General features: G+C 34.9%; 2 protein-coding genes and 1 long non-coding RNA gene across 6 annotated transcripts; 2 read left to right on the top strand and 1 right to left on the bottom strand.

Moving 5' to 3' along the window:
• Nucleotides 1-7,861: 7,861 nt before the first annotated feature.
• Nucleotides 7,862-10,806, top strand: LOC144548830 (wall-associated receptor kinase 2-like). The gene is made up of 3 exons (XM_078297547.1): nucleotides 7,862-8,788; nucleotides 9,132-9,284; nucleotides 9,635-10,806. Exons 1-3 carry the CDS (start codon nucleotides 7,885-7,887, stop codon nucleotides 10,774-10,776), a joined length of 2,199 nt encoding a protein of 732 aa, XP_078153673.1. The 5' UTR covers nucleotides 7,862-7,884; the 3' UTR covers nucleotides 10,777-10,806.
• Nucleotides 10,807-11,926: 1,120 nt separating this feature from the next.
• LOC144548993 (uncharacterized) lies at nucleotides 11,927-14,545 on the top strand. The gene is made up of 3 exons (XR_013509536.1): nucleotides 11,927-12,044; nucleotides 13,431-14,270; nucleotides 14,310-14,545. It is a non-coding gene; the product is annotated as an uncharacterized LOC144548993 (long non-coding RNA).
• A 4,987-nt stretch (nucleotides 14,546-19,532) lies between these two features.
• LOC144569101 (Ankyrin repeat family protein) lies at nucleotides 19,533-24,289 on the bottom strand. Of its 4 annotated transcripts, none has more exons than XR_013515980.1 (4): nucleotides 24,058-24,289; nucleotides 22,013-23,950; nucleotides 20,036-20,480; nucleotides 19,533-19,823 (listed from the first exon to the last, which is right to left on the bottom strand). XR_013515980.1 is itself a non-coding variant. In XM_078319289.1 (3 exons), the coding sequence occupies exons 2-3, from the start codon at nucleotides 23,714-23,716 to the stop codon at nucleotides 20,136-20,138; spliced, it is 2,049 nt and encodes a 682-aa protein (XP_078175415.1). In that variant the 5' UTR covers nucleotides 23,717-23,950; nucleotides 24,058-24,289; the 3' UTR covers nucleotides 19,533-20,135. The 4 variants fall into 4 exon arrangements, 2 of the variants coding, with proteins under 2 accessions (XP_078175415.1, XP_078175424.1); XR_013515979.1 differs by having other exon boundaries at nucleotides 20,055-20,480; XM_078319289.1 differs by having other exon boundaries at nucleotides 19,533-20,480.
• Between the last annotated feature and the right edge of the window lie 692 nt (nucleotides 24,290-24,981).

Here is a 24,981-nt window from a genome sequence, read left to right as displayed (position 1 = left end):
TTTTGTAACTTACTTCATTAAACTGTAGCTTTCTTCATTCGGTTAAGTATGTTCGTCATTACGCAACCTTATATTCAGGGCTCTATATGTACCAAACTTTTTAGAGGGATTGCTAATGTTGTATGGTTCAATCAAACATCCAACCAGTTTTTTTCTTGGTTCTTTTTTTTTGGTCTGATTAGCCGAATGTATAGCTGCATTAGGTTCTTAATTTCTTTTATTGGTCCAGTTGAGCTCTTTTTATTGGTTAACACAATACAATCTCATGTGGTTTTATATGTGGCTTTACAAGATTGATCTTTTCAAATTATAATAATTATTTTTTAATTTATTGAACTGATACAATGGTTTAGCTTTAACCTCCCAAATTTTTTGAGGATTGGACACCAGTTCATTATATTTCCTGCTTTTTCTTTTAGCTATGTTCTATTTATCCGGCACTGTATTGATTTGTTGAAAGACTTTGTCTCAGCGAGGAGATAGGGGATAGACAAGAGAGGGAGGATTGAGATGTTGAATGGTCTGATTGATTTATTTCCATTCTCGTAGAGTCAATAGAAAGAAGTTTGTGTTCCTTTAATTGAGTCAAGAGAAGAGAGAGAAAATTAACAATTAATTGAGTCAATCAAAGAGAGAGGGCATTAAAAGGGTAAAACAGGTACTAAAATAAAAAGATTTCTCTCAGCTCTAGATATTACAATTCTTGCGTTTAAAATAGCACTCCCCTTGTCAAATTTGGAAGTCAAGTCAATAGAAAAACTTGTGCTGTCCAAGTTTGTGGCTTATTGGGCTTTTTTCTATTGATACATATCGACCATACAATTTTTAGTCGGTATCAACTCAAAAAAGCATCTTTTGAATTAATACATATCGACCATCAAATTGTAAACGAAGCTCATCCGGTTCTCATGTAAAATATAAGGAGTTATTAATATTAGTGTGGATCTAATACACTCGAATCTTGAAGCTAATCGGACAGTCCAGATGCATTAGCTTAAAAGATTTCTTTTTGAGTTACTACTGAGGATACGAATTCCAATTTTTAGGCTCCAATTCAAGGCATATAGCATATCTATTTTCGGATATCTACACCTTGATAGAAATACTAATTAATTAAGTCTGACAATAGAGGTGCAAACGGATCGGATACAGATCGGCTAAATTTGTATCTGTTTTTATTTTTTGGATACAAATACGGATTAGATATTTGACGGATACGGATCTGAATTCGCAGGGATATTGTTCAAATTTGCTCCAATGTTTTTTATGAGACTTTTAAATATGCAATCAGGTTTTATTTATGAGATTCCACTTTTTATGGCATTCTCTCGGTTTACCTTGGAAATTCCACTTTTTAAAGCAAAAAAACAAAAGTAATTTGGAACCTCAAAATTTCAGTTGAAATTTCGGATTAATTTTTTTTTCTTTGTAGTTTTCAGTTTTTTTTTTTTTTTTTTAGTAAGACATGTTGTAACTATGTAAAGTCATATCTGTTTAAAAAGGAAAGGTGATCAGAACCGTTGGATAAATAATTAGATTTCACTCATGAGATGTTAATCTAACAAGTAACACCATAGCATCGCTATTGAAATTTTTTGGTGAACCACATTATTGTAATTCTAGTACTTGATACAAATGCGCCAGATAGAAAAAAACAATGCATACACATTAGACCGATTTTTTTATTTATATCCAAAAATTAAATTAAATTTCAAAAAATAACCGAACCGGATGTCAAATTTGAAATCTACCCAAACCGGTTAACCGTTAACCGGACCAAATTTCCGGTTAACGGTTAACCGGACCAAATTTCCGGTTAACGGTTAACCGGACATTTTCAAAATGGTTCGGTTAACCATTAACCGGACCCAAACCATGGGTCCGGTTAACGGTTAACCGGATTCGTTGGTTCGCTGAACCGTTAACCGAACCGAACCCAATTTTTTTTTTTTTTTTTTTTTTTTTAAAACAGAAAATTTTAAATGCATATGTATATGTATTTTTTTTATTTTATATGTATATGTATATGTGTATGTATATTTTTCTATAATTTTAAATTTCAGATTTGATTTACAAATTTTTTTTGTGTAAATTTGATAAATCTAAATACGAATTTTATTTTATATGTATATGTAGATTATATAGAATATATAGTGTTTAGGGTTTAGGGTTAGTGTATATAGATTATATAGAATATTAATAAAATAAATATTCCGACAGAATATATATAGTTTCTGCAACATCCAATTATTAAGGTCTAAAATAATAATAATAATAATAATAAGGTCTAAAATTATTTATATGAAAATATATATAATAAATTTCTGCAACAGAAAATTAATTAGGCCGAAAATTATATATGAATTCATATAAAATCATAGAAAATACCAACATAATACAATTTGTGCAACATATATACACATATAGTTTTTTGTACATGCAATCCCATCTTATCCTATCATATAACATATAGTCAAGATCCAATACAACACATATAACACATAGTTCGGTCATTCCCCTTTATTAGCCATGCAATCAACTTTTGGCCAAAATTCAGCGAGTTCGGCCCATTTTGCCAAAACGCATGGCTGTCAATGAGGTTGGACCGAATTTTTGTTCATCTTAAGTTGTATTAGATCCAATATAGCAAAAATAGAGATGCGCATGTGAGGCCTCTTGGGAGGTTAAAGGTCTCCAACTTTTGCATCTCCCATAAATTTTAATAATAGAGAATAATTATGAATTGATTCAAGAATAATAATTCTCAAAATTTATACGAACCAAAGAATTAAATAAAATTAATAATTCTCCGATTAAAATTAGTAATTAATCCCAAAAAAAAATTTACTCTCGGATTAATCCAAAATTCGTCCAAAATGAATTTCTCAGTTTAAATTCGTCGTATAAGATCCGTAATCATGAACCATCAAAATGAATTTCTCAGTTTAAATTAGTAACTGTATATTTCAAAAAAAGTAAAAAAAAAGTAAAAAAAATTGGTAACTGTATATTATTTATGTATATGTATATGTGTATGTGTATGTGTATGTGTATGTGTATTTTTCTATAATTTTAAATTTCATATTTGATTTACAAAAAATTTTGGTGTAAATTTGATAAATCTAAATACGAATTTTCATGTATATTTTCAATAGAAAAAAAAATTGAAAATTTTCTGTTTTAAAAAAAAGTAAAAAAAAAAAAAAAAAAGGGTTCGGTTAACGGTTCAGCGAACCAACGAATCCGGTTAACCGTTAACCGAACCCAAACCCTTGGTCCGCTAAACGGTTAACCGAACCAAGGGTTCGCTAAACGGTTAACCAAACCCTTGGTCCGCTAAACCGTTAACCGAACCTAGGGTCCGGTTAACCGTTTAGCGGTTTGGGTACTTTTAAAATTTGAAATGCTGTTCGGTTGATTTTTGAAATTCAATTTAATTTTTGGATAAAAATAAAAAAATCGGCACATTAGATTCACAATTATTCAAGTAACCATTTATTTTTGAATCGCCGTGCATTGACCATTTATTTGGTGATAAAATGAAGCCGGTAAGAATGAATTAAATTAAGGAATTAAGAAGTGTGTGAAGATTTTTTTTTTTATATTTTTTTATGCTACTGGTCCTATTTATCATTTTTATTTATCTAGTTCATGAATTAAGTTGATAGAAAATAGAAAAAAATAATTACGAATTAGATATTAATTTCCAAATTAGAAGTGGAATTATTTGTCAATAATATTATTTGAAGGAACAATTTATTTTTTTTATTTTTTTTCCAAAATTGCGAATCTGCAATTTAATCTGGTACCACCTGTGGACTGTGGCCCTGTACCGATCTTTGGTACGCTGGTACTCTTGTAGCCTGGTACACGATTTAATCTGGTACTATTGGTCAATCCTAAGGGTGTGCTCCAGAACCTGTCGCGCAGAGGAAGGGGACGGGAGACGAAGGGAGGGTAACACGGCTCGTGTTACTCCGTCTACACCCCGAATCGGGAGGTACGAATTCCGGAAGCTTTCAACGTAGAGTTAACCCTGCAACAGTAGCGTTTCCCCTTCCTCTCCTCTCCGATTTCTTCGTTCTGGAGCGAGTAACCGTGGCAGGCAGCTCCGATCTGCCTTCGTCTCCCCTTCCTTCCATTTAATGAGGGGTTTACTCTCCGTTGTGGAGCACGCCCTAAGTCCCTAATTGGTTGTACTAGGGACAACCCAATACTCAGCTCAGTTAGGCTGATTTCTGATTTAGGCAGCTAAGGTGTTTGATTTCTGATTTACGCACATTGAAAATTTTAATTTCTGATTTCCTTTCTTTAAATTTGTATTTTACGGATGCTCAAATATTTTAAGAAATCATCTAAATTTCCAATTGAGCCATCTCAACAAAATCGTTCGAATAAAAGCTTTCCGATTGGGCAAGGAAGAACAGTTCGCCTGGGTACCTCACAACAAGAATGAGACACTTTTCGCGAGGATAAAAAAATGACTTTTTGCGACGGACTATTTTCATTGTTCAGTTTTTTCTTTTTGCGACGGACGACCGTTGTAAATACGTTTTTTCTCTCGCAAAAAGTGTCTACTTTGTTGTAGTGTCTCAACCTGTTGCTGAGTGAGTTCAGCTTTTTTTCTTTTCTTTTTTTCTTTTTTGGTAGAAACTCTTAACATGGTAATATCAGTCACCTTAAGTTTCTAAAAGTTCGTCCCTTTTTTTCTATTTTTGAGTACGAACTCTTATTATGGTATTCTTTTAACTTCAAATTTATTATTATTTTTCAAAGCAGTATTAAATTATGACCTTATTATATCCATTTTACAAATTTTGAGTACATTTATATCTTTTAATGCAAATACTGAACATATAACCTAGATCATAAGGAGTTTTGTTTTTGTTACATGCACCTTCCACATCTCGGTTATTTTTAATTGTTTTTGTAAACTCTGGGAGTAGCCAAATTTCCAAAGAAAAGGAAAATAATGAGGATAAAAAAAAGAGAAGGAATGTTTTAAAGAGCATGCATTTCCTCTCAAGGGGCATGTGTACACAGATGGCAAATAATAAATAATAGCTAAGAGTATTATGTTTAAATTTGCTATAAAATATATTATTAATAAAAATGAGCATAAATTCTGAAAAATAAATTGCCAAAAGTTGGTAAATTTGCTATAAAATATATTATTAATAAAAATGAGCCTAAATTCTGAAAAATTAAATTGCCAAAAGTTGGTAAAACTGATTTCAAACATACAGAATGCAACATAACACATCACCACAATTAAAAACAATATTCCCATAAAAGGAAGTTTATATTCAAATTTAAAAATACAATATAAAAAAATGCTAATATGGTGCGATTTGCAGAATTTTAAATCTAATAACTGTTTAAATTTAAATTCACACGCGCCAAGTAAGCCACACTTCCCTTCCTTCATCTATTGCTCTTCACTCTCCGGCCTCACTTCTTGGCCCTGTAAAATAGAATTAATACTGAGCCAGCTGAAAAAAGGTCAATTTTTTTAGACTTATGAAATTATTTTAGTTTTAGTAAAATTTTAGTATTTTTTTTTCCTTCTCCATTTTAGAAGAAAATTCCTCAATAGCTTGTATATGTAATTATTCTGTCTATATATAAAGAAGAGCGTGTAAACATTATTGAAACCTTAACTACTCAACATGATCTACATATTGAAATGTGCTAGTAGACAACATCTTTACAATTTTTGGAAATTTTTTACTATTTTTTTAGAATTTATTAAAATCTCCGTTTTTTTATGGTACATATATAATCTATTCAAAAATAATGATTTTCTATCCGTCTAAAAAAATAGTAAACAATTCTCAAAAAATGTAAATTTTGGTTTCCAAACACATTTCAATATAAGAGTGAAGTAAAATAAGATTTTTACTTCGCAACTCAATATAGTTCAGCTCAATCACACACAAATAATCTTTTTTTTGCAAGAGACACCAGTTGAAGACAACCTATATGGAACTGAGAATTACATGTTATCTTGGTCTAATCATTTTGAGATGCCTAGCAGTATAGTGAAACAATTTTGTCACATGCAGGAATTCATTTGGCGCCCCTTGGTTATTAAAGTCAATATGCCCCGTGGTCAAATATTCAAGAAGAATTTTAAATTTTGTGTGGGTGTGGATATATAGGTACCACTAATAACTACTAAACAATGGCAACCGATTGTATGCCTTTAATTATTTCTTTAATTAATTAGAAGTCTGCCAGATGCATTCCCTAGAACCAACTTATTGGAAAACACTGTAAACCTAGATATTTTGATATAAAAATAAATTCAAGACTTCTAAGCATAGAAGGAAAAATCGGCCGTTCTAGATCGGAATCGGATGATCAGGATTGGAATCAAGCTGTATCGATTCGATTTCAGGCTGAGCTACATGGTAGATGATTTTTTTCGTTCAATTTCGGCCGAAATGGTCTAATTCCAATAAAATTTCGGACGAAATGCGTAAATACCACTCTCCAAACAATTTTGCTTCCTCTGTGACTCAAATCAAGAAGCTTTTGAATATCTAATAAATCAATTACCACCACACCATTCTACCTTTTATTGCTAGAATACATAACTATATGTAAATTTAAGTGTTCAAACAGCTAGAAGTGGAGTAACCTAGTAATGCTTGTATTATATTGTATTAGTGAGTTATTTGATTGTAATTATTCGTCTAAATAGAAATTATTGACAAATTATATTTTTAGTATAAAACAAGCTTTTAGCAAAAAAAATCCGAGTTTCCGATATAATTCGGCTGATTCCAACCAATTCATCCAATTCCGATTCCACAGTCAAAAGACCGATCCCAATTCCAATTCTGATTTTTCCATCTATACTTCTAAGAATAAAAATTCTTATGAGATCCTCTGTCTAGTCTGATTTCGATCATGCAACGCGTCTCACATATGAAAGACATTACCTCGGCCATTAGACTTACTTCAGTAAATTCGACTTTTGTAATTTTCTTTATCTAATTAAATTTTAATTAGTTTATTTTTTCCTCCATTCAGAAGAAATTACCTCATGAATTTATGTCATTTATATATCCATCGATTTATATAGAAGAGAGCGTAAAGATTATTAATCCCTTATAAGTACATTTTAATGATTTAAATAAAAAAGTTAGTGTCAATGATTTTAGTAAAGCGTGACTCATCCATTTCATTTGAGTAATATGTGTTTAATTTAATTGCTGGTTTGAAGTCTTGTCCTTACCAGTTACTGAGCGCTTGTTTTTGATCCTTTGAACTATGGGGTCAAACGTGAATGAGAGTCAATTACATAAAAATTTTGTACTGTAAATGGAGGTCAATTTTACAGTATTCAAAATATTTTAATCTAAAATATATATAAAATTACATATACATACATAAATTTTGAAAATAAATGAGGGTCAATTGACCCCCAGCCATTTGGTGTTACTGCCTCCGCCCCTGGTTTTGATGCTCTAGAGCTCCCTCGGGATGCTTAGTCAAATACTTTGAGGAGTGTGCACATGATCTATTAATTTCCGGTTGACATTTCTTAGAATTATTGACACTAAAAACACATGTTGTGCTAAAATATGATATGTTCGTACGTCCTGCATTGGAACTTTGGTACAAGTTGATTTAAAACAAAAAAAAAATAACCATTTGAATGTACAGTCTCTTTTTAAATTCATTGGAAACTTGTGACTTGGTCAAATTTCATTATATTTTTACCATTTGCAAATATCTTGATGCAATTAATTTAGCTATAAGGTCAACGGATTAGAACCCATATATATATATAATTGGCCTTGGGGACAAAAGAGCTTCATCTCCTTTTATTCTGCTGTTACCAACACTTAATTGTGTGTGAGAGCTCGAGAGATTATGGCCTCTCCTCTGATAAAAGCACAATTCTTTTTCTATCTAGCACTGATAAAGTACCTAATGATCATCTTACCAAATACCGTAGCCGCCTCAGAATTTCCCACTTCACTTCCCGGTTGCCCGAACAAATGCGGGAATATCACCATCCCGTACCCATTCGGCACCCTTCCTGGCTGTTACCGGGATGGATTTAATCTTACGTGCGACGACTCCTCTACTCCCCCAAAACTAATCTTGGGTAAAAATATCGAGGTGTTAGAGATCAACATAATTACTGCCGAAGCACAAGTCCACAATTACATCGGCTATGACTGCTATAAAAATCAGACGGACGACGCGGATAATTATACCAGTCCATCGATTGGTATCAAAGCATTAAAACCATTTCTCTTCTCCAACAAACGCAACAAGTTCACTGTAATTGGCTGCTATGCATTTGCACTAATTTCTGGTGATAAATACAAGTCAGGCTGTTATTCCTCCTGTTATAGCCTGAACAGCACAACTGGTGATGGTGGTTCCTGCAATGGGTTGGGTTGTTGCCAGACACCCATCCCACAAGGTCTCAACTACTATAAAGTGAGGTGGATTTCCACTACAAATGATGCCTCGTCATTCAATCCATGCAATTACGCAATGCTGGTGCAGGAAGACTGGTACAAATTCACTGTCCAGGATCTACAAGGGTTCGGATTCCATGAGAGGAATATGGAAAATGTGCCAATTGTACTTGACTGGGCAATTCGAGAAAACGGCACATGCCTTGGCGATTTCGAAAACAGCTCTACACCTGCCTGTCTCAGCAAACACAGCAGATGCAACAAAACGGCCAATGGTGAGGGATACATCTGCCAATGCTTGTCAGGATACGAGGGTAACCCCTACCTCGAAAATGGATGCATAGGTAATTCACTTACAATTGATAAATGGAGACTTTAAATATGGTGCACTAAATTAATGTCAAGGACGAGAAAAAAATAACCCAGTGAAATTAATATATAGCCTTATATAATTAGATCATGTTAGGAAACCACTGCATGTAGGTTGGCTTGTATAATAATAGAACTTGTCAACAAGCCAAACCTATAATAATAGAACTTGTCAACAAGCCAAACCAACCAGTACAGTAAGCCATATGTGGTCTCTGAAGACTGCATCGGCATATTAATTAATTTGCAAAATGTGCCAGTGTTAACTTGTTGTTTTACAGGTGTTTAATTCTCCTTTTTCATTGTGTTATTCTACAGATATTGACGAATGTGAGACAAAACTATGTAAGGATGGCAGTTGCATAAACACACCAGGAAACTACACATGTGACTGCGGGAAATACGCAAAAGGTGACGGCAAAACAGAACATTGCATGCAGAAGTTTCCCTACGTGGCTCGTGTGGCTACGTGTAAGTATTCATTTAGGTTTCAAAATTTTGACAAAGCGTTGTTGAGGTTGTTAATAAATATGATATTATAACCTCTCAAAAAAATAAATATGATATTATAGCAACAATTAAATAGCAACAATAATATATAACAATATTAAATTATTTCACTCAACAACATAGAGAACTACCGTTTTAATTTATAATGCTTCATGGGAGCTGATAATTCTATCAGCTGTTGTTTCAATCCGTGGCCTTCGAATTGTCTAATCAATTATCTAATCCTAATTTTTGTTGATTACAGTTATTTTTCTACCAAAACCTTTTACTCAATCAATTAATTTATTCATATTTTTCATGCATAAATGCAGCTTGTATACTTGGTATTGCTGTATTACTGGGCGTATGTTTCCTTCTGGTTTGGTATCAACAACATAAAAGGCTCATGAAGGAAAAAAAAGAGTATGACACATACTACGATGTGATGAAAAACCACCTTCGCGTGTTCAGTGAAAATGAAATAGAAAATGCGACGCATAATTACAGTGATGATTATGTATTAGGCATGGGAGGCCAAGGGAATGTGTACAAGGGATTATTAGAAAATAATCAGGTTGTAGCCATAAAGAAAGCAAAGGAAGTTCAAGAAACACAAAGAAAAGAATTTCTGAATGAAATCATTCTTCTTGCACAAATAAACCACAAGAATATAGTTAGATTATTGGGTTGTTGTTTTGAGGTTAAAATTCCAATGTTGGTCACTGAGTTCGTCCCCAACGGGACACTTTTTCAGTTGCTACATAGCAAGAGGAGTTTAATTTCACTTGATACTCGACTAAGAATTGCTCTGGATTCGGCAATGGCTCTAGATCATCTGCACGCATATATCTCTCGCTCTATCATTCATGGTGATGTTAGGTCTTCTAATATACTACTAGATGCTGACTACACTGCAAAGGTCTCTGATTTTGGTGCTTCAAGTGTTGTTCCCGTAAATGAAATTGTCGAGCTTGTCCATTTTTCACATGGATATCTTGACCCTGAGTGTATATTGACACATAGAATAACAAAGAAAAGTGATGTCTACAGCTTTGGGGTAGTAATGTTGGAGCTCCTGACTAGGAAGGAGGCAGTTTATATAGATGACAATGGGAAAATGCTGCCCTTGGTTACATCTTTTCTTTGGAAAGCAAGCAAAAATGAGCATCATGAGATGTTGGATGTGGAACTAGTAACTAGTGATGAGAATGTTATGGTGGTTCTTGAAGGAATTTGTGAGATCGCTATGCAGTGCCTGAATCCAAAGGGGGAAGATAGGCCGACAATGAAGCTAGTTGTGGAGGAATTAATGAAGTTAGTGACATTACATAACAGCTCACCTGGCCGAAAAATTGGTCAGGAAGAGATGGAGAGCCTCAGTGAAACAAATTTTCCCTCTATGTTAGCTCCATCCGGTTTTAATAGTACACAATATAGTGCGGTGCTCGAAATAAGCACTAGAGTACCGAGGTAAGGAGATTAATTAAGCCTGCTAGCTTCAAAGTTAGTTTTGTATGAAGATGTAAAAGTCTCTAATTATTGTATTTTATTATTTTCTTGCAAATCAGTTGTTACTTGTGTTGTTTCTTGAGTGTACTGTGACAAATAAAAGCTTGCCGCTCTGTCTGTGCGATGTTTATTGCTGGGACATGTATAAGTTTTAGAAAAGAAATATATACAAAGTTATATATTTTTTACAACACGAGAATGCAATATCAACGAATATTGTATCACAATCCTGAAAAAAAAAAAAAAAAGGAAAAATGAAACATTTTGTCACATTGAAAGAATAACCTCACTTATGAAAAAAGCTAGAAGAAAAAAAAGAAGAGATGCCCCTTATTATACCTCTCAAAATATTGATCTGTTGGAAGTAGTAACATTGTTTTCAGGAGCATAACAGAGACATTATATCACTATCCTAAAAGTTGGCAATAGGAGCGAGTTGCAAGAGATGTTGACTGTTGAGGGAACACATTGGGCTTTTATTACTATCTGGTCTTCCCAAAAGGCCATAATTTATATCATTCTCAAGAGTGGTATAATATGTGGGCCGTGAATTAGGTGTGTAGTCCCAAAGGCCCAATAAGAGCCTACATAAATGAACTAACATCTAGTTGATATATACAATTAGTCAGTCCATAATCCAACTTTTACTTAGCGGGTTCCAGAAATGACCTTAATTTAAACCCAATTGCAATAGTAAACTCAAATCTGTTAACTTCCAAGGAAGTTGGAATTCTATCCTCTGCATTAACTCAAATTTTGAATTAATTATCCACCGTCTGATTTAAATCCGCACTAATATCAAAGACTGCCGAGCGTTATAAGCGTACGCCCGATTGATGGTGGTATGGTTCAAAAATTAACTAAAACAATGTATTAAAACGATGGTCCCAATACTCTAAAGTAACCTAATTTTTTAGTTTATATCAGGACCGTCTGATTCTAATCTGGGATAATCCGGTCCATGGTGGAGCGCACGGGTCCCTTTAATCTGACGGCCCGATTCGAATTAACGGTCCAGATCTAAAATCAAAAATTGGGTTACTTTAGAAACGATACGGATTTGCTCAATTGGTTGGGTTTTCCCGCAGCCCACAAGTTTCTCGGTTCCTCGCCTCTATCTTTTTTCCCACTCCGAACTGGCGCAAACCCTAAACCCGTCCAGAGAAAATCCAATGAAAGCTTTCCGATTGGCAAGGAAGAACAGTTCGCCTGGGTACCTAAACCTGTTGCTGAGTGAGTTTAGCTTTCTTTTTATTTTATTTTTTTTGGTAGAAACTCTTACCATGGTACGATCAGTCACCTTAAGCCATACCTGATTGATATTGTACTATTTTTTTTGGGTTGTTTGGGTGCAATTTGGGTATATGGGTCGATGGATAGCCGATAGAAGAGCAGAATTAGATGTAGAAAGGGATGAATTTGAGAACATGATTGAATATTAGATGCGCGAATCAGTCCCATGGACCTTATTTTATACAATTAGATCTAAACAACACTTGAAATTTGATTTTTTTTTTTTTTTTTTTTTAATAATAAAATTCTCACCATATGTTTGCTAATTCACACAGATATCTTTCTAAAGAACTTTATATTCAAATTTTAAAATACAATAGAAAAAAAAATGCTAATGTGGCATGATTTGCAGAATTTTAAATCTAATAACTGTTTAAATTTAAATTCACGCGCGCCAAGTAAGCCACACTTCCCTTCCTTCATCTATTGCCCTTCACTCTCCGGCCTCGCTTCTTGGCCCCACCTCCTGGCATGGATGCCACGTCATTCTCCGTGACGGCCTTCTTCCTTTTAGCCTTCGAACTCCCCACCTGATTGGAGCCATTGCCTGAACTAGGCCCAGAGTGCCTCATGATCTGTTCCTCCTCCTTCTTGATTGACTCCTGTGAATCAATAAAATCGGTTTAGAATGAAATTTAGATTGAAACTGGTAATAATTATATAAAAAAATTGCTGACCTTAACTTCTGGAGATTGGGTGCCTTGCCCTTAATTTTGATTGAGGTGAGGTTGTATGCCACAGCACCTTCCTCTGGCGTGTTGTAGGTGCCCAACCATATTTTACGGTTTGGTTTAGTGATGGTATGGTGGACTATCTCCACTGCATATCTCAATCTTTCTTCCTTTTTCTTCTCTGTTTTTGTCCTAGTCTCATTCTGCCTGGCCTTTTTCTGCCATACGCCTGTGAATGGAACAGACTTGGATTGGGGATTTGGGTCAGGGCTCTGAGGATTGGGAATGGTGTTTAGTTTACAGGTAGGAGGGGTATTCATGGTATCTGGATTAGAGTTAGGATTAGAATTGAGGGGGGAGGGGAAAATCAGCAGTAGGGTTTGCTTGTGATAGAGAGAAATGAAGTGTATATATAGCCGAGCAGTGGGTGAGAGTGTAACGTGTCCTGGATTTAAAATGTATGAAATTACAAAAGCTTTAATATAACTATCAATGAATAAAATATCTTTTTTGATATACAATAAGAAGTCTCATTGCTGTGTATCATGCTGGTCTTGTATTGCCACAGTAAATCTCCAAGCTACTTTAGTAGTGCTCTACATTTTTTTTTTTTTAAACAAGGGTATCCGTTAATTCTGTCATACATTTCTTTTAGATGCCTCTTGTGGGAATTAAACCTCTGCCTCTACAGTACTCCTAGCAGTAGAGTTACAAAGATGGGCCCACTGTCAGTTTGTACTTGAAAGAAAGCATGTAAATTGTCAGCAGTGCAGGTGCTAAACTTTCTTCTTTATCCTCATTATATTTCTTAAGATCTTTTGGTTCAAATTCAGTGGCTAATTCGATGTATATGATTAAAAGTGATTAATGTGAGTATTTGAAGGGAATAGCCAATCCTTCCTGATTGTGTTATTTGAAGGGAATAGCCGATCTACTTTTCGCCACTCGTGAGTTGAATTCAATTTCATTTTACTAAGATAGAATGATGAGAAAAAATACAATTTAAATAATTTTTTTTTTATTGTGAATTCGGTTTGCTCTTGTCAGATCTGAACCCAAATCTTCTAGTAAATATAATTAGCTTTAAACAGATATTCAGGACTTGCACACTAATAATGCACAGTGGAATAAGAAAATTTAAATCTTTGCACCAAATGTCAAAGATGATTTGGATTACTATTGTAGCTATTGGTTTGTAATGAATAAACTTTGAATACTAGTGATAGGTAGAAACATTAAAATTTATTTTCTCAATATTACATTTTCATATATGAAGGAATTGATTTTAATTCCTTTGTCAGACCTAAAATTTATATTCTGAAATTTGATGACTTTGCAAAATTTCTTCAATCTAGAAATATGACTGAAATAGAGGAAGATAATCTATTAGAAATATTTGGGTTGCTGACTAAACTCATGTTCTGAGATTTCTCGGTGGCAAAAGAAAACTTCCATGTCAACATTGAAGAGGATCGATCAGGTGCCATTTTTAAGGGCATGATAAGAGATGGCACAGTTGTGTGCCATTTTTAAGGGCATGATAAGAGATGGCACAGTTGTGGCTGGTTACTAGAAGAATCACAGTGTTGACCAAGTCAATAGAATCAAATAAGATTTGACCAAGTCAAACTGGAGCAAGCAAGATTGATTGATTGATTAGGACACCTAACAGTAGTTAGTTTGTTATAAGATTGTTATACTTGTAAACTGTGATTATAAATACATGATGTATCTGTACTAAAGATTGAATTAATGAAATACAATTCCATTCTATTCTTTTAGCTGTGAAGGAGATTAAACGACGGGGTGATTGCTATCTTAATCTTATCTATCCGTTTTATGAGAATGTCTCTCTAGGTGTCTGGATCTTATAACAATTGATAGATAACAAACAAGAAATTTAGCAAATAAATACCCATGCCAGTAGAAATAGAAATAGAATTTCAAATTGAATGCCGTATGTGAACTATATATATATAGAGGAGGGATTCGATTATATCTTTTTTTGGTCACACTGAATTACACTCATAATTCTTTTTTGGTGACACTGAATTACACTCTCCATTTTCAAAGTTTTCAAAATCCAAATAGTCGATCTAAACCGTTCAACTTGTTGGATATGTTAAAATGTGCTTGCAAATCAAATTTTATATTTTTTGGAATTTTTTTACTATTTATTAAGTATTTAACAAAATCGTTATATTCAGACCGTTGAATTTTTGTACCCATCTTAATAAATAGTAAAAAAATTTAGAAAAATGTAAAATTTGATCTGCAAGCACATTTAAACATATCCAACAAGTTGAACGATTTTGATCAACTGTTTGAATTTTATAAACATAGGATGTAACCGGTGTCACCAAAAAAAGGATGTAATCCGATCCCTCCTCATATATATATGTATATATTAAATGGAGATTGTTATGTTTATGTGAGACTAACCTTGGAGGTACAATTAAATTCCAACGCCTGTTGGATTTCAATTTTTTTACCTACGGGTTTCAATTAAAAAAAAAATTGGATAACCAAAGACATAAATCAAAATAGGTATTTGTCTTGAATCTCACAATTCACAAGCACCGAATTTTTTTTCCTAATCCTTTTAATCTAACAATTCACAAAGAGAAATAATATAGAAGTTTTAAAAATAAAAAAATTCAATTGAAATTCAGTACCTCACAAACCTTCACCGTAGATTTGAATCTCAGCGAATAAGCAAAAACTTCCATTTTATCCATGTCTCTCATCAATAATAGACAACGTGTCGCGTCCTCTCCACTCATTATCACGTTCTCCCCCATCCATTATCACTCTCCATATGTCTAAATAGAAATCCATCGTTGTTGAATATGTGTGCGCTTTCGGAAAATTACGGCGCCTGATTTTGTTTAGTTGTTCTTCCTTTTATAGAAAAATAGTAATTGTCAATCTATAACTCAGCAAGCTTAAAAGCCATAAATATCACTTGTGGGTCACTAGGCTTAGGCCGTCTAAAGGAAAAGGGAATGAAAATTTTTGAATGACCGAAACATTATGCGCATGAGATGACTTTCGCGAAATCTGATTAATTTTTTTTTTTCCTACATGCACAATAAACGGCTGAAAGACCCTAAAACTTCATAAGTCGGTAAAAACCAAGTATTAGGTCATGAACAATTGTTGGGCTTATTTTAATTAAATAGTAGGATCTTGATGGGCTTGTATTTTTCTTCACGTACTTTCTTATTATTTTTGTTTAGCCCATATTTTTCTCTCATGACCACATGATTTCATATTGTAGTAGTTTCAATTGGAGATAAAGAAAGTTTCACACAAGATCTAAATTCAGAAGTTTTTATAACCTACTTAAAAGAGGGCCGATACATAGGGGTGAAAACGGAGCAGATAATGCTGATACCATATCCGCATCCGTCGGATAATGAGCGGATACGAATACAGATACGGATAGTAAACGGATATCAAAATTCAAAATCAAATCCGCCTTAAACGGATACGGATACGGAACGGATAATCCATGAATACGGATACAAACGAATAATTATCGGATAATCGAATCACATAAACCTTATATACAACTAATATGAGGAATACAAAAATAATATAAAGATACAAAATTTGTTATATTAGATAATAAACAGAAAGAAAATATAATGAAAATTAAAAACAAATTAGAAATAAATAAAAGATTTGGAATGGAGAACAACGGAATAGAAGAAATTGAAGTGAAGGAAAAATAAAAGAATAAGCTCTGTTAAATAGTCAAGAAGTGTTCTAATAACACAAAAGGGTGTTTGGTAAAGTGGAAATATGCCTTGGTTCTCAAACACGATGGCTTGGGTTCGATTCACGCCAACAGCACTTTTGAATACTTTTCAAATAATTTCGTTGGTTCACGCCTTCACGGGTAGCGCCAGCAGAGCAGTTTACGGGTTCAGATATATTTGGATATCCGTTCCGTTTACGGGTAGCGGAATTTATCCGAATCCGTATCCGGATATAGTATGGATATTAAGAAATTATCCAGATCCGGATCCGTCAATTATCCGCTCCGGACAAAACGGATACGGATAATAAACGGATACGGAGAGGATTCGGATCGGATAATCCGACTCCGTTTTCACCCCTACCGATACAGGATCTAAATTCATTTTTTTATCTCAAAAAACATAATCAACTTTCTGCTTCCGAGTTTTTTAAAAATACCCAAATTTATTAAAATTTTATTATAAATAATCAGATATTTGACAAAATTATATTTTTATCCAAACCGTAAGATTTCCTTATGGTTTAGATTTTTTTTTCCAAACCGTAAGATTTCCTTACGATTTGAACTTTGAACTCATCTCTTTAATCCCGATGGACCCCTGATCTCTCTCTGTCTGTTTCGCCTCTCCGCCAGAAAAAAGAAGAAAACGAAAAAAAAGGAGCGCGCCGCCCCTCTGCCTGAGGCCCATCCCCCTCTTCACCGCCGGTGGTTCAACCTCGCGCGCCACCCTCTCCTGCTGCAACACTTCCCTCTCTCTTGCAGAGAAGTAGAAGAAGGGGCTGAGGGAGGATCCGGTGCTTTGTGGCGTGCATACTTGATTCAACCGTCTTTGAAGGTAATTGAAATTATATTCGTAACTCTCTACTGACTATAAAATGTTAGATTACCAATTTTGCATACTCGAGGCTAATGTGAAGCAAAATCAAGACAATTTGAAGTTTCATTTCAAATTGATGCATCATAGATTAGTTATATTGGAATTCATTGTAGTGGATAATGTTAGATTACCGAAATGGCAAGATCACGGAAGTGCTAGAATTAGGCATTATCAAAATATCTGATTTTGAGTATTTAGTTGAAATTGCTAGAAAATCTAACATTAGCCGCGGTAGAAAAAAAAAAAAGCCCTTAACTAGACTAATCTGGGCCGTCGGTTGAAGGATTCACATGCAATTGACTTCTCAGAAATATTTTTCGTAACCTCAAACACCGCTCGCAGGGGCTGCCGCCCCCTGCCACCCCCCGCATACTCCTAGAATCAAGCCCAGATATTCTACTTGTATTTTAGTTGAATTATATATGATGGGACCTACTTGAGTTCAAACTTTTGTTTTATGCACGATTGCATGAAAACAAAAAATACTTCGAACAAATTGAACAACGAAAAATAACAAAAAAATACTATTTCGTTATATTTTATCGTTCCTGGGTAGTATTTAAAAATAACAAAAAATATTATTTCGTTATAAAATTCGTACAAATCTCTAACTTAATAATTCGAACAAATTGAACAACATACTATTTCTTACCATTATTAAAAGTAACAAAAAAACAATATACTAAAAATAAGGAACAACAATACGACAAGTTAAATAGAAGAATAAATTAAGAACAACAATATGACAATCTTTAAAAATAACAAAAAGACCCGAAAGTTAAATAGAATAAGAAAACTAAATGGAACTCCTTGAGCTGTCATCCCATACAAATAAAATTTGTACAAATCTCTAACTTAATAATTCGAACAAATTCGTACAAATCTCTAACTTCATGATTTTTGAAGGTGTTTTGATATGTTAATCAGAGGTGCAAATTTGGGCTTAGAAGCACCCCTTCAGCAGTTCGGACAATTTTTGAGAGCCGATATCTCACGATCTGTTTTGAGATTTTGTATAAAACTTCACAGTCTTGTTCTATGAAGTCAAGAATGCATGTCGGTAAATTTTCATGAGTTTTGAAGGTGTTTTGATATGTTAATCAGAGGTGCAAATTTGGGCTCAGAAGCACTTCTTCAGCAGTTCGGACAATTTTTTAGAGCCGATATCTCACGATCTGTTTTGTTGTTTTGTATGAAACTTTACAGTTTTGTTCCATGAAGTCAAGAATGCATTTTGGTAAATTTTCATGAATTTTGAAGGGGTTTTGATATGTTAATCAGAGATGCAAATTTGGGCTCAAAAGCACTCCTTCAGCAGTTCCGGCAATTTTTGAGAGCCGATATCTCACGATCTGTTTTGTGATTTTGTATGAAACTTCACAATCTTGTTCTATGAAGTTAAAAATGCATGTCGGTAAATTTTCATGATTTTTGAAGGTGTTTTGATATGTTAATCAGAGGTGCAAATTTGGGCTCAAAAGCACTTTTTCAGCAGTGTGGGCAATTTTTGAGAACCGATATCTCACGATCTGTTTTGAGATTTTGTATGAAACTTCACAGTGTTATTCTATGAAGTCAAAAATGCATGTCGGTAAATTTTCATTATTTTTGAAGGTGTTTTGATATGTTAACCAGAAGTGCAAAGTTGGACTAAAAAAAAAAATCCAAACCGTAAGATTTCCTTACGGTTTGGGTAAAAATATAATTTTGTCAAACATCTAGTTATTTATAATAAAATATTAAAAAATTTGGATATTTTTAAAAAATTCGGTTTCTGCTTGGCTCCATTTTTTTTCTCTCAAAAACATTGTGCAATAGAAATTAATTCAAAAATGCTCTGTGCATTTAACAAGACAATAACAAGAAAACGAAGTATTAATATGCTAATACTAAGGATCATTGTATGTAATTAATATCAATGAAAAGGGGACCATGTGCCTTTTTTTTTCAAAAAAAAGAAAAAATGGCGCCATTTATCTTCATTGATACCATCAAGCCAACAGTTTTACTAATCTTCATTTTTTTAATCACTCAAAAGAGCACAAATAGAATGGTGTAACAGTAATACCAGTTTCCTCTTTTTAGCTGAGAAAATATTATCACAAAATTATAAATAGGATCTACAAGAAAATTATATTAATAAAACATATAGAATGTACAGGAAAGGGAAAAAGGAGGAAGGAATACCAATAAATTTTATCTTTGTCAAATGCAACCTTGTTTTACTACAGGAAAGTTAAAATGTTAATTTAAACATTTCAGAAGCAAAGAATAATTCAACAATGTTTTAGGGCCAAATCGAAACAAAGCTGACTCGTTTCACCCACTTCTGATATCTCCAGGTAACACATGATCAGCAACAGTTCTTTCCACCCATGATATGCTCAGAAATTCCAAACCTAACCCTGGACAAATTTTAATATCAAATAAAACCATAAAACTTGCTAAATATAAAGTATCCCTTCTATACTAGAAATTAGATAGATCTGTCACTGTCAGCACACAAACAAGCCTTTTGAAACTTTTGACGAAAAATCGAGAACCCTTTGGAAATGAGGGAGATATGAAACCCATTCCGAAATAATAATTCCTTACAACAATTTCAATATTCAATCACCTGTTAGTTCGAATCTCACCTTTTCCAGGGTTATATATGAGATGTCAAGATATCCTTCAGGATATACCTTCAACATTTTTTCTATTTTTCTTCTCTTTTTCTATTGATTCTGAGTCTTAACCTTCTTTGACTTGTTTTTGTTATCTTGCGTCTTTTTTTTCTTGGCCTCAGGTGTGGTCCATGTATAATCAGGCGGGATTGCAAACGGGTCCTGGATATCCTCAACCCGGCAACTGTTAGGTGCAGTACCAGAGGCAAAGTTTTGCCGATACGGAAGCGGCGCCTTTATCCATTGGATCCATGAACTGGACGGCTGTACTGCCTCTGGACTCTTGCTTTTGCTAGGGCTTGAAGGAGGGGTTGAGAATTCTTCTAAAGGTTGCAATTCCTCGAATTTTGTAAATGTTACCAGAACTCGTATCGTTGGCACTACTGGTATAGCTACCTAAGAAACCAAAACAATCAAATGAGATCGAACTGATAAAAAAAAAATTGATATAAAAGTTCTTGCTACTTGTATTGTTGAGAAATTATTTTAGCAACTAACATGCGACAATTATAAAAATTCAGGTATTACATTCATGATTCATCCTATTTTGAGACCTCTCGTTACATCACTATAAAATTGAGCAATTTAGCAGATTTGGATCAACAGTTATTTATTGTGCACTACATTTGATATGAGAGTACTTTTTGTATTTGAACGATGCTAGTATTCGTAATATGAAATATATGAAGCATCCTTTTTGGCATTTTTGGGACTATTTATACAAAAAAAATTAAGTGGTTTTTTATGCTCAGGATCAACAACTTTTATCACGCAAAATGATAAATTACCCCCCTCGTAAGTAATAAATGCTATTTAGAACTTTATTTGACAGCCAGATGCAAATATAGATACCCGCACTGAAGCAACAGGTATGTATGATGCCTTGAGTATTTACTCAAATACTGAATTAATTGAATCGTGTATAGTACAAATTGGGACTAAAGATCAATGATATCATAAAAAGGGGCAAATTAAGCAAAATTTCAAGAGCGTTCAGCTTCAGCATTGTAAAAAGGCCCAAGTTGATTAAAGCCCAGAAATTCCAATAAAAATAAAAGAACTCAAAGAAAATATTTTTCTTGAAAATGGCTAGTAGTAGTAGAGCCTATGTAATTTAAAATACCAGCAGATGGACAACAATGGGAAGTGCTATTTTCAACACTCAAATTGCATCATCATTCAGATCATAGAGAAATTTTTCTCTCATTATACCAGATATACCCCAATCTAATACTTTCCTTTCGCTGCTAAATGACCGTGCATAACTCTACTCTTAAATTTACTTTCATTGTTGCTACCACTATTTCTTTTTTTAACGGTCCTCGTTAAGTTTCTTCTCCTTTCCATCCCTCTTTATAAATCTCAAAAATAAATTAAAAAAAGGTAAATTTAAGAGGATCAAGTGATATGGTACTGGGCTACTGGCTAATCTAATGACATCTTGAATTTTCTCAAAGAGCCATGATAAAATTAAAATGTTCTACAAAATCTAAATAAGGGCAGCTCTTCCATATTAAATGCATTAAATGTTTCCTTTTTATACAGTTTAAAACAAAATAAGCAAGAAGTAGATAAGGGTAAATATGGTATAATGAAACAAAAGTTTCTCTTTGCTCTTAGTAATGTAATTTGAGTGTTTAAAATAGCACTCCCCTTAATAGAAAGCTTAATAATGGCATGATAGCTACATACCCTATCAGTACTCTTCAGCATTGATTACAAACATAGCTTCGTCCCTCTCTCTCTCACATCCTGTTTTGGTGGGTTTTTTTTTCCATAGCATAACTTAGGTTCAATTGACCGATTAAGCATTATGTTTCCTCCAAAATGAAAAAGATTGAGAGATGCCATTGGTACAGTATACAATTGGTAAAGCGGTTAGGTCTAATATAACATACCACCAGTAATTAATGGTATAGTATACATACCTTAACAGGAAAGGTGCCAGGAGGCAGCTTGGTCGCGAGCAAATCCCTCAACCGCCTTATCGCCTTCACCTTGTTTGCTAAAATGTCTAAGAGAGGTAATAGCTCCTCAGTTCTGAGAGGAAAATTCGGTGAAAGCCACAAAACCGGCCTCAATCCCTTCTTATATTCACTCTCCTTACCCTCCTTTCTCCTTAACCCATTCTCCAAACCCGAGCCCGTTTTCCTCAGATCACGACCCGTACCCGCTCTACTCATATTCACCACCTCTATTGAATGCCGACCTGGAACAACAGCATTTCTTCTAGAAGGAGAATCAGCACCAAGCAAATCACTCACCTTCTCATCCACACACAAAGAACTCCTCGGTGGTACCGTACCGGTCATATCCATCCCTTTCTTTGTACCTTCATATTTCGTACCAGTACCATTACGCCGCCTTCCCCAACTACCAAACCAACCCTTTTTGTCATGCTTAGTTTCAACAGTGGCACTATTACTAGACCCACTAGCATCCTCAATTGGTATATCTCTTTCAGTGGCACTATTACTAGACCCACTTGCATCCTCAATTGGTAAATCTCTTTGTTCATAATTGCTGTGCCGAGTACTAGTAACCTTTTCCTTGGTAGCCTCTGACGAATCCTCCAAATTAAGCGCCGCCTCCAACTGCTTTCTCTCCTCCTCAGTTAAAACATCCTCAAACTGTTCACTCTCAGTATCATTCTCGTTATTATTACATGAAGATAAAAACTCCTCGTCAGTCATGGCACCTGGGACCCGCCGTGACTTCACGCTCACCACTACGTTGTGCATGTCATAAACCTTCGCCTTCCACGGGCCCACTGATTCGGTTTTTTCCTGGCGACGCCATGTCAGCTGGGGTAGAAGTACAGCTTCTGTTACATCAATACCTGGCCGAAAGATATTTGTTTGCGACATGGCTTTGACCTCCTGTTCTACCTCCGCTTCTGAGGCCGGTGTACCGGCCCCTTCCAAAGCATTTACTATTTCTCTGTCTTTGTGGTTAATCATGCAAAGAGATCCAGGAGGAATTTTACCGTCTTCTGATCCTTCACCAAGGAATAAAATCGTTTGGTCGGATCTTTGGATTCGAAACCCATCAAACCCAGCAAGAGTCATGTCAGCCCGTAGATTGGAACCTCGTTTCCATATTTTATACGTGTCAGACGGTGCTATTCTTGATATAAATGGTATTACTGAGCTCTCGAAATGGAAGGTTATTTCCATGTAGAAGTCTCGCATCCTTTGCATGGTGGCAACGACACGTGGCAACCGGCGACACCACTTGGCCCATGCCAGAGGCTGATAGTGCCGCACAATGATCTTCGCTATAACTTCTTCTCTTGCACATATAGCCTCTTGCAAAGCACTCCAACCTTGTTCATTTTGCAAGCTCCAATCAGCACCTGTTGACATCAACAGCTCTACTGACGTAGCATCACCGAGGCGAACTGCCAGGTGAAGCGGGGTTTCCCGACCCAGGACATCTCGGCGGTCTATCTGAGCAGAGATGGCATCAGCTTTTGATTCTTGTTCCAGTGAATCAGCCTCAGTTTGAACCTCCGAGGGGTCTGACAGGCGGGGTAACGAGTTCAGAATCTGGCGCAAGGCCGTGTAGTCCCGGTTCAGCACAGCAAGGTGGATTGGGCTGTGTTCATACTTTTGTGCATCAATTGAAGCCATGTTTGCACCAAAAAGGAAGGTAGAGCACCGTAGTAGTTACAATGAAATATAGGCCATTGTTAACTTATACCGAATCGAAATCAAGATCTGAGCTTGATTCTTTGAAATTTATGGGTAAATCCAGTAGAAGAGATTTGGTTTGGAAGCTCAATTTAAATAAATCTGACCTCTGATCCGAGGGGGTAAAGAAAAGGAGGAGAGAAGCACACGCCTTGAATAACACGAGAGCACAATCTGACAAAAAAAGAATACAAAGTTAAATTGAAAGCACAACCAACTACTACGACGAGAGAGAGAGAAAAGAATGAAATAGGAAAAGAGTAAGAGAGAGAGAGAGAGACCAAGCAAGGAAAGGAATAGCAGCAAAGAAGAAAGAAAGTCACAGCCGCACAGGTAGCAAGGAAAGCATATACAAGTACAGCTACCCAGTTACTTTCTCTCTTTTCTTTTCCTTTCTTTTCCTCTCTCTCTCTAGCTGTTAGCAGAGGAGAAGGAATCCTTGAGAGGAGAGAGAGCCGAAGCGACTTCTATAATACAGCACGAGAGAGAGAGAGGGAGGAGGCGGGATTGGGGGAAAAGGGGAAGTACCTGTTGTGTTTTTTACAATTTTTTTTTTTCTTATTCTTGATCCCGAGTGGGCCCCGCAAATAATGCTGGGTCGGCGTGGGCCGACTTAGACCCGCCTGTTAATTCCAACTCAGTTTCCCTAAAGTAAAACAAAATTTAAATTTAAATCCAGACCGTCCGATCAGAATCAGGGTCGCGTCAAATCAGGTAGAACGGTTGTGATATAAAAAAAGATTTGAGTTACTTAAGGGTTTTTGGACCACTGTTAATTCAACGGTGTAGATTTACGTGAGATCTGTTGATACGGTAGAGATTGGAAAGGGGTAACTGACGTCTGGGCTGTAGAATGGATTTTCTGTTTATACTCACTGTAATGTATCCTGTAACGGGTCATTATGTGATAATCTTTGAACAAGTCACTTAATTGAGACAGGAGAAGAGTATACAGGAGATCTTATGTTTTCGTTGCGCGGTGACTGTATGATAAATTATTTATTATTCCATGGTAGCCCGAGTTTTGTTAATTTCTCCTTATATTTTTCAATCATTTTGACATTTGGAAGCAAAATTTTCCACGGTTTTGCTTTGACACGGTCAAAACACAAGGTTTTACTTTGAAATTTGAAAATAATTGAACATGGAAAAACTTGATCTGCATTCTACAGTCTATCTTCTTATATAACAATTAGCGGTTCATT

This window comes from Carex rostrata, chromosome 2 (genome assembly GCF_964058835.1).
Source record: "Carex rostrata chromosome 2, lpCarRost1.2, whole genome shotgun sequence".
Classification (NCBI taxonomy): Eukaryota; Viridiplantae; Streptophyta; class Magnoliopsida; order Poales; family Cyperaceae; genus Carex; species Carex rostrata.
Note: the sequence above shows the minus strand (reverse complement) of the source record. Positions and strands in the feature narration are given on the sequence as shown.

Bases quoted from the DNA above. Each gene is read 5' to 3' on its own strand.
- LOC144569101 (XM_078319289.1), bottom strand. From the start codon at position 23,716: ATGGCTTCAATTGATGCACAAAAGTATGAACACAGCCCAATCCACCTT. The intron at 20,481-22,012 runs GTATGTATACTA...TTGGTTTCTTAG, and splicing joins CTGGCACCTTTCCTGTTAAG to GTAGCTATACCAGTAGTGCC.
- LOC144548830 (XM_078297547.1), top strand. From the start codon at position 7,885: ATGGCCTCTCCTCTGATAAAAGCACAATTCTTTTTCTATCTAGCACTG. The intron at 8,789-9,131 runs GTAATTCACTTA...GTTATTCTACAG, and splicing joins CCTCGAAAATGGATGCATAG to ATATTGACGAATGTGAGACA. The intron at 9,285-9,634 runs GTAAGTATTCAT...GCATAAATGCAG, and splicing joins CGTGGCTCGTGTGGCTACGT to CTTGTATACTTGGTATTGCT.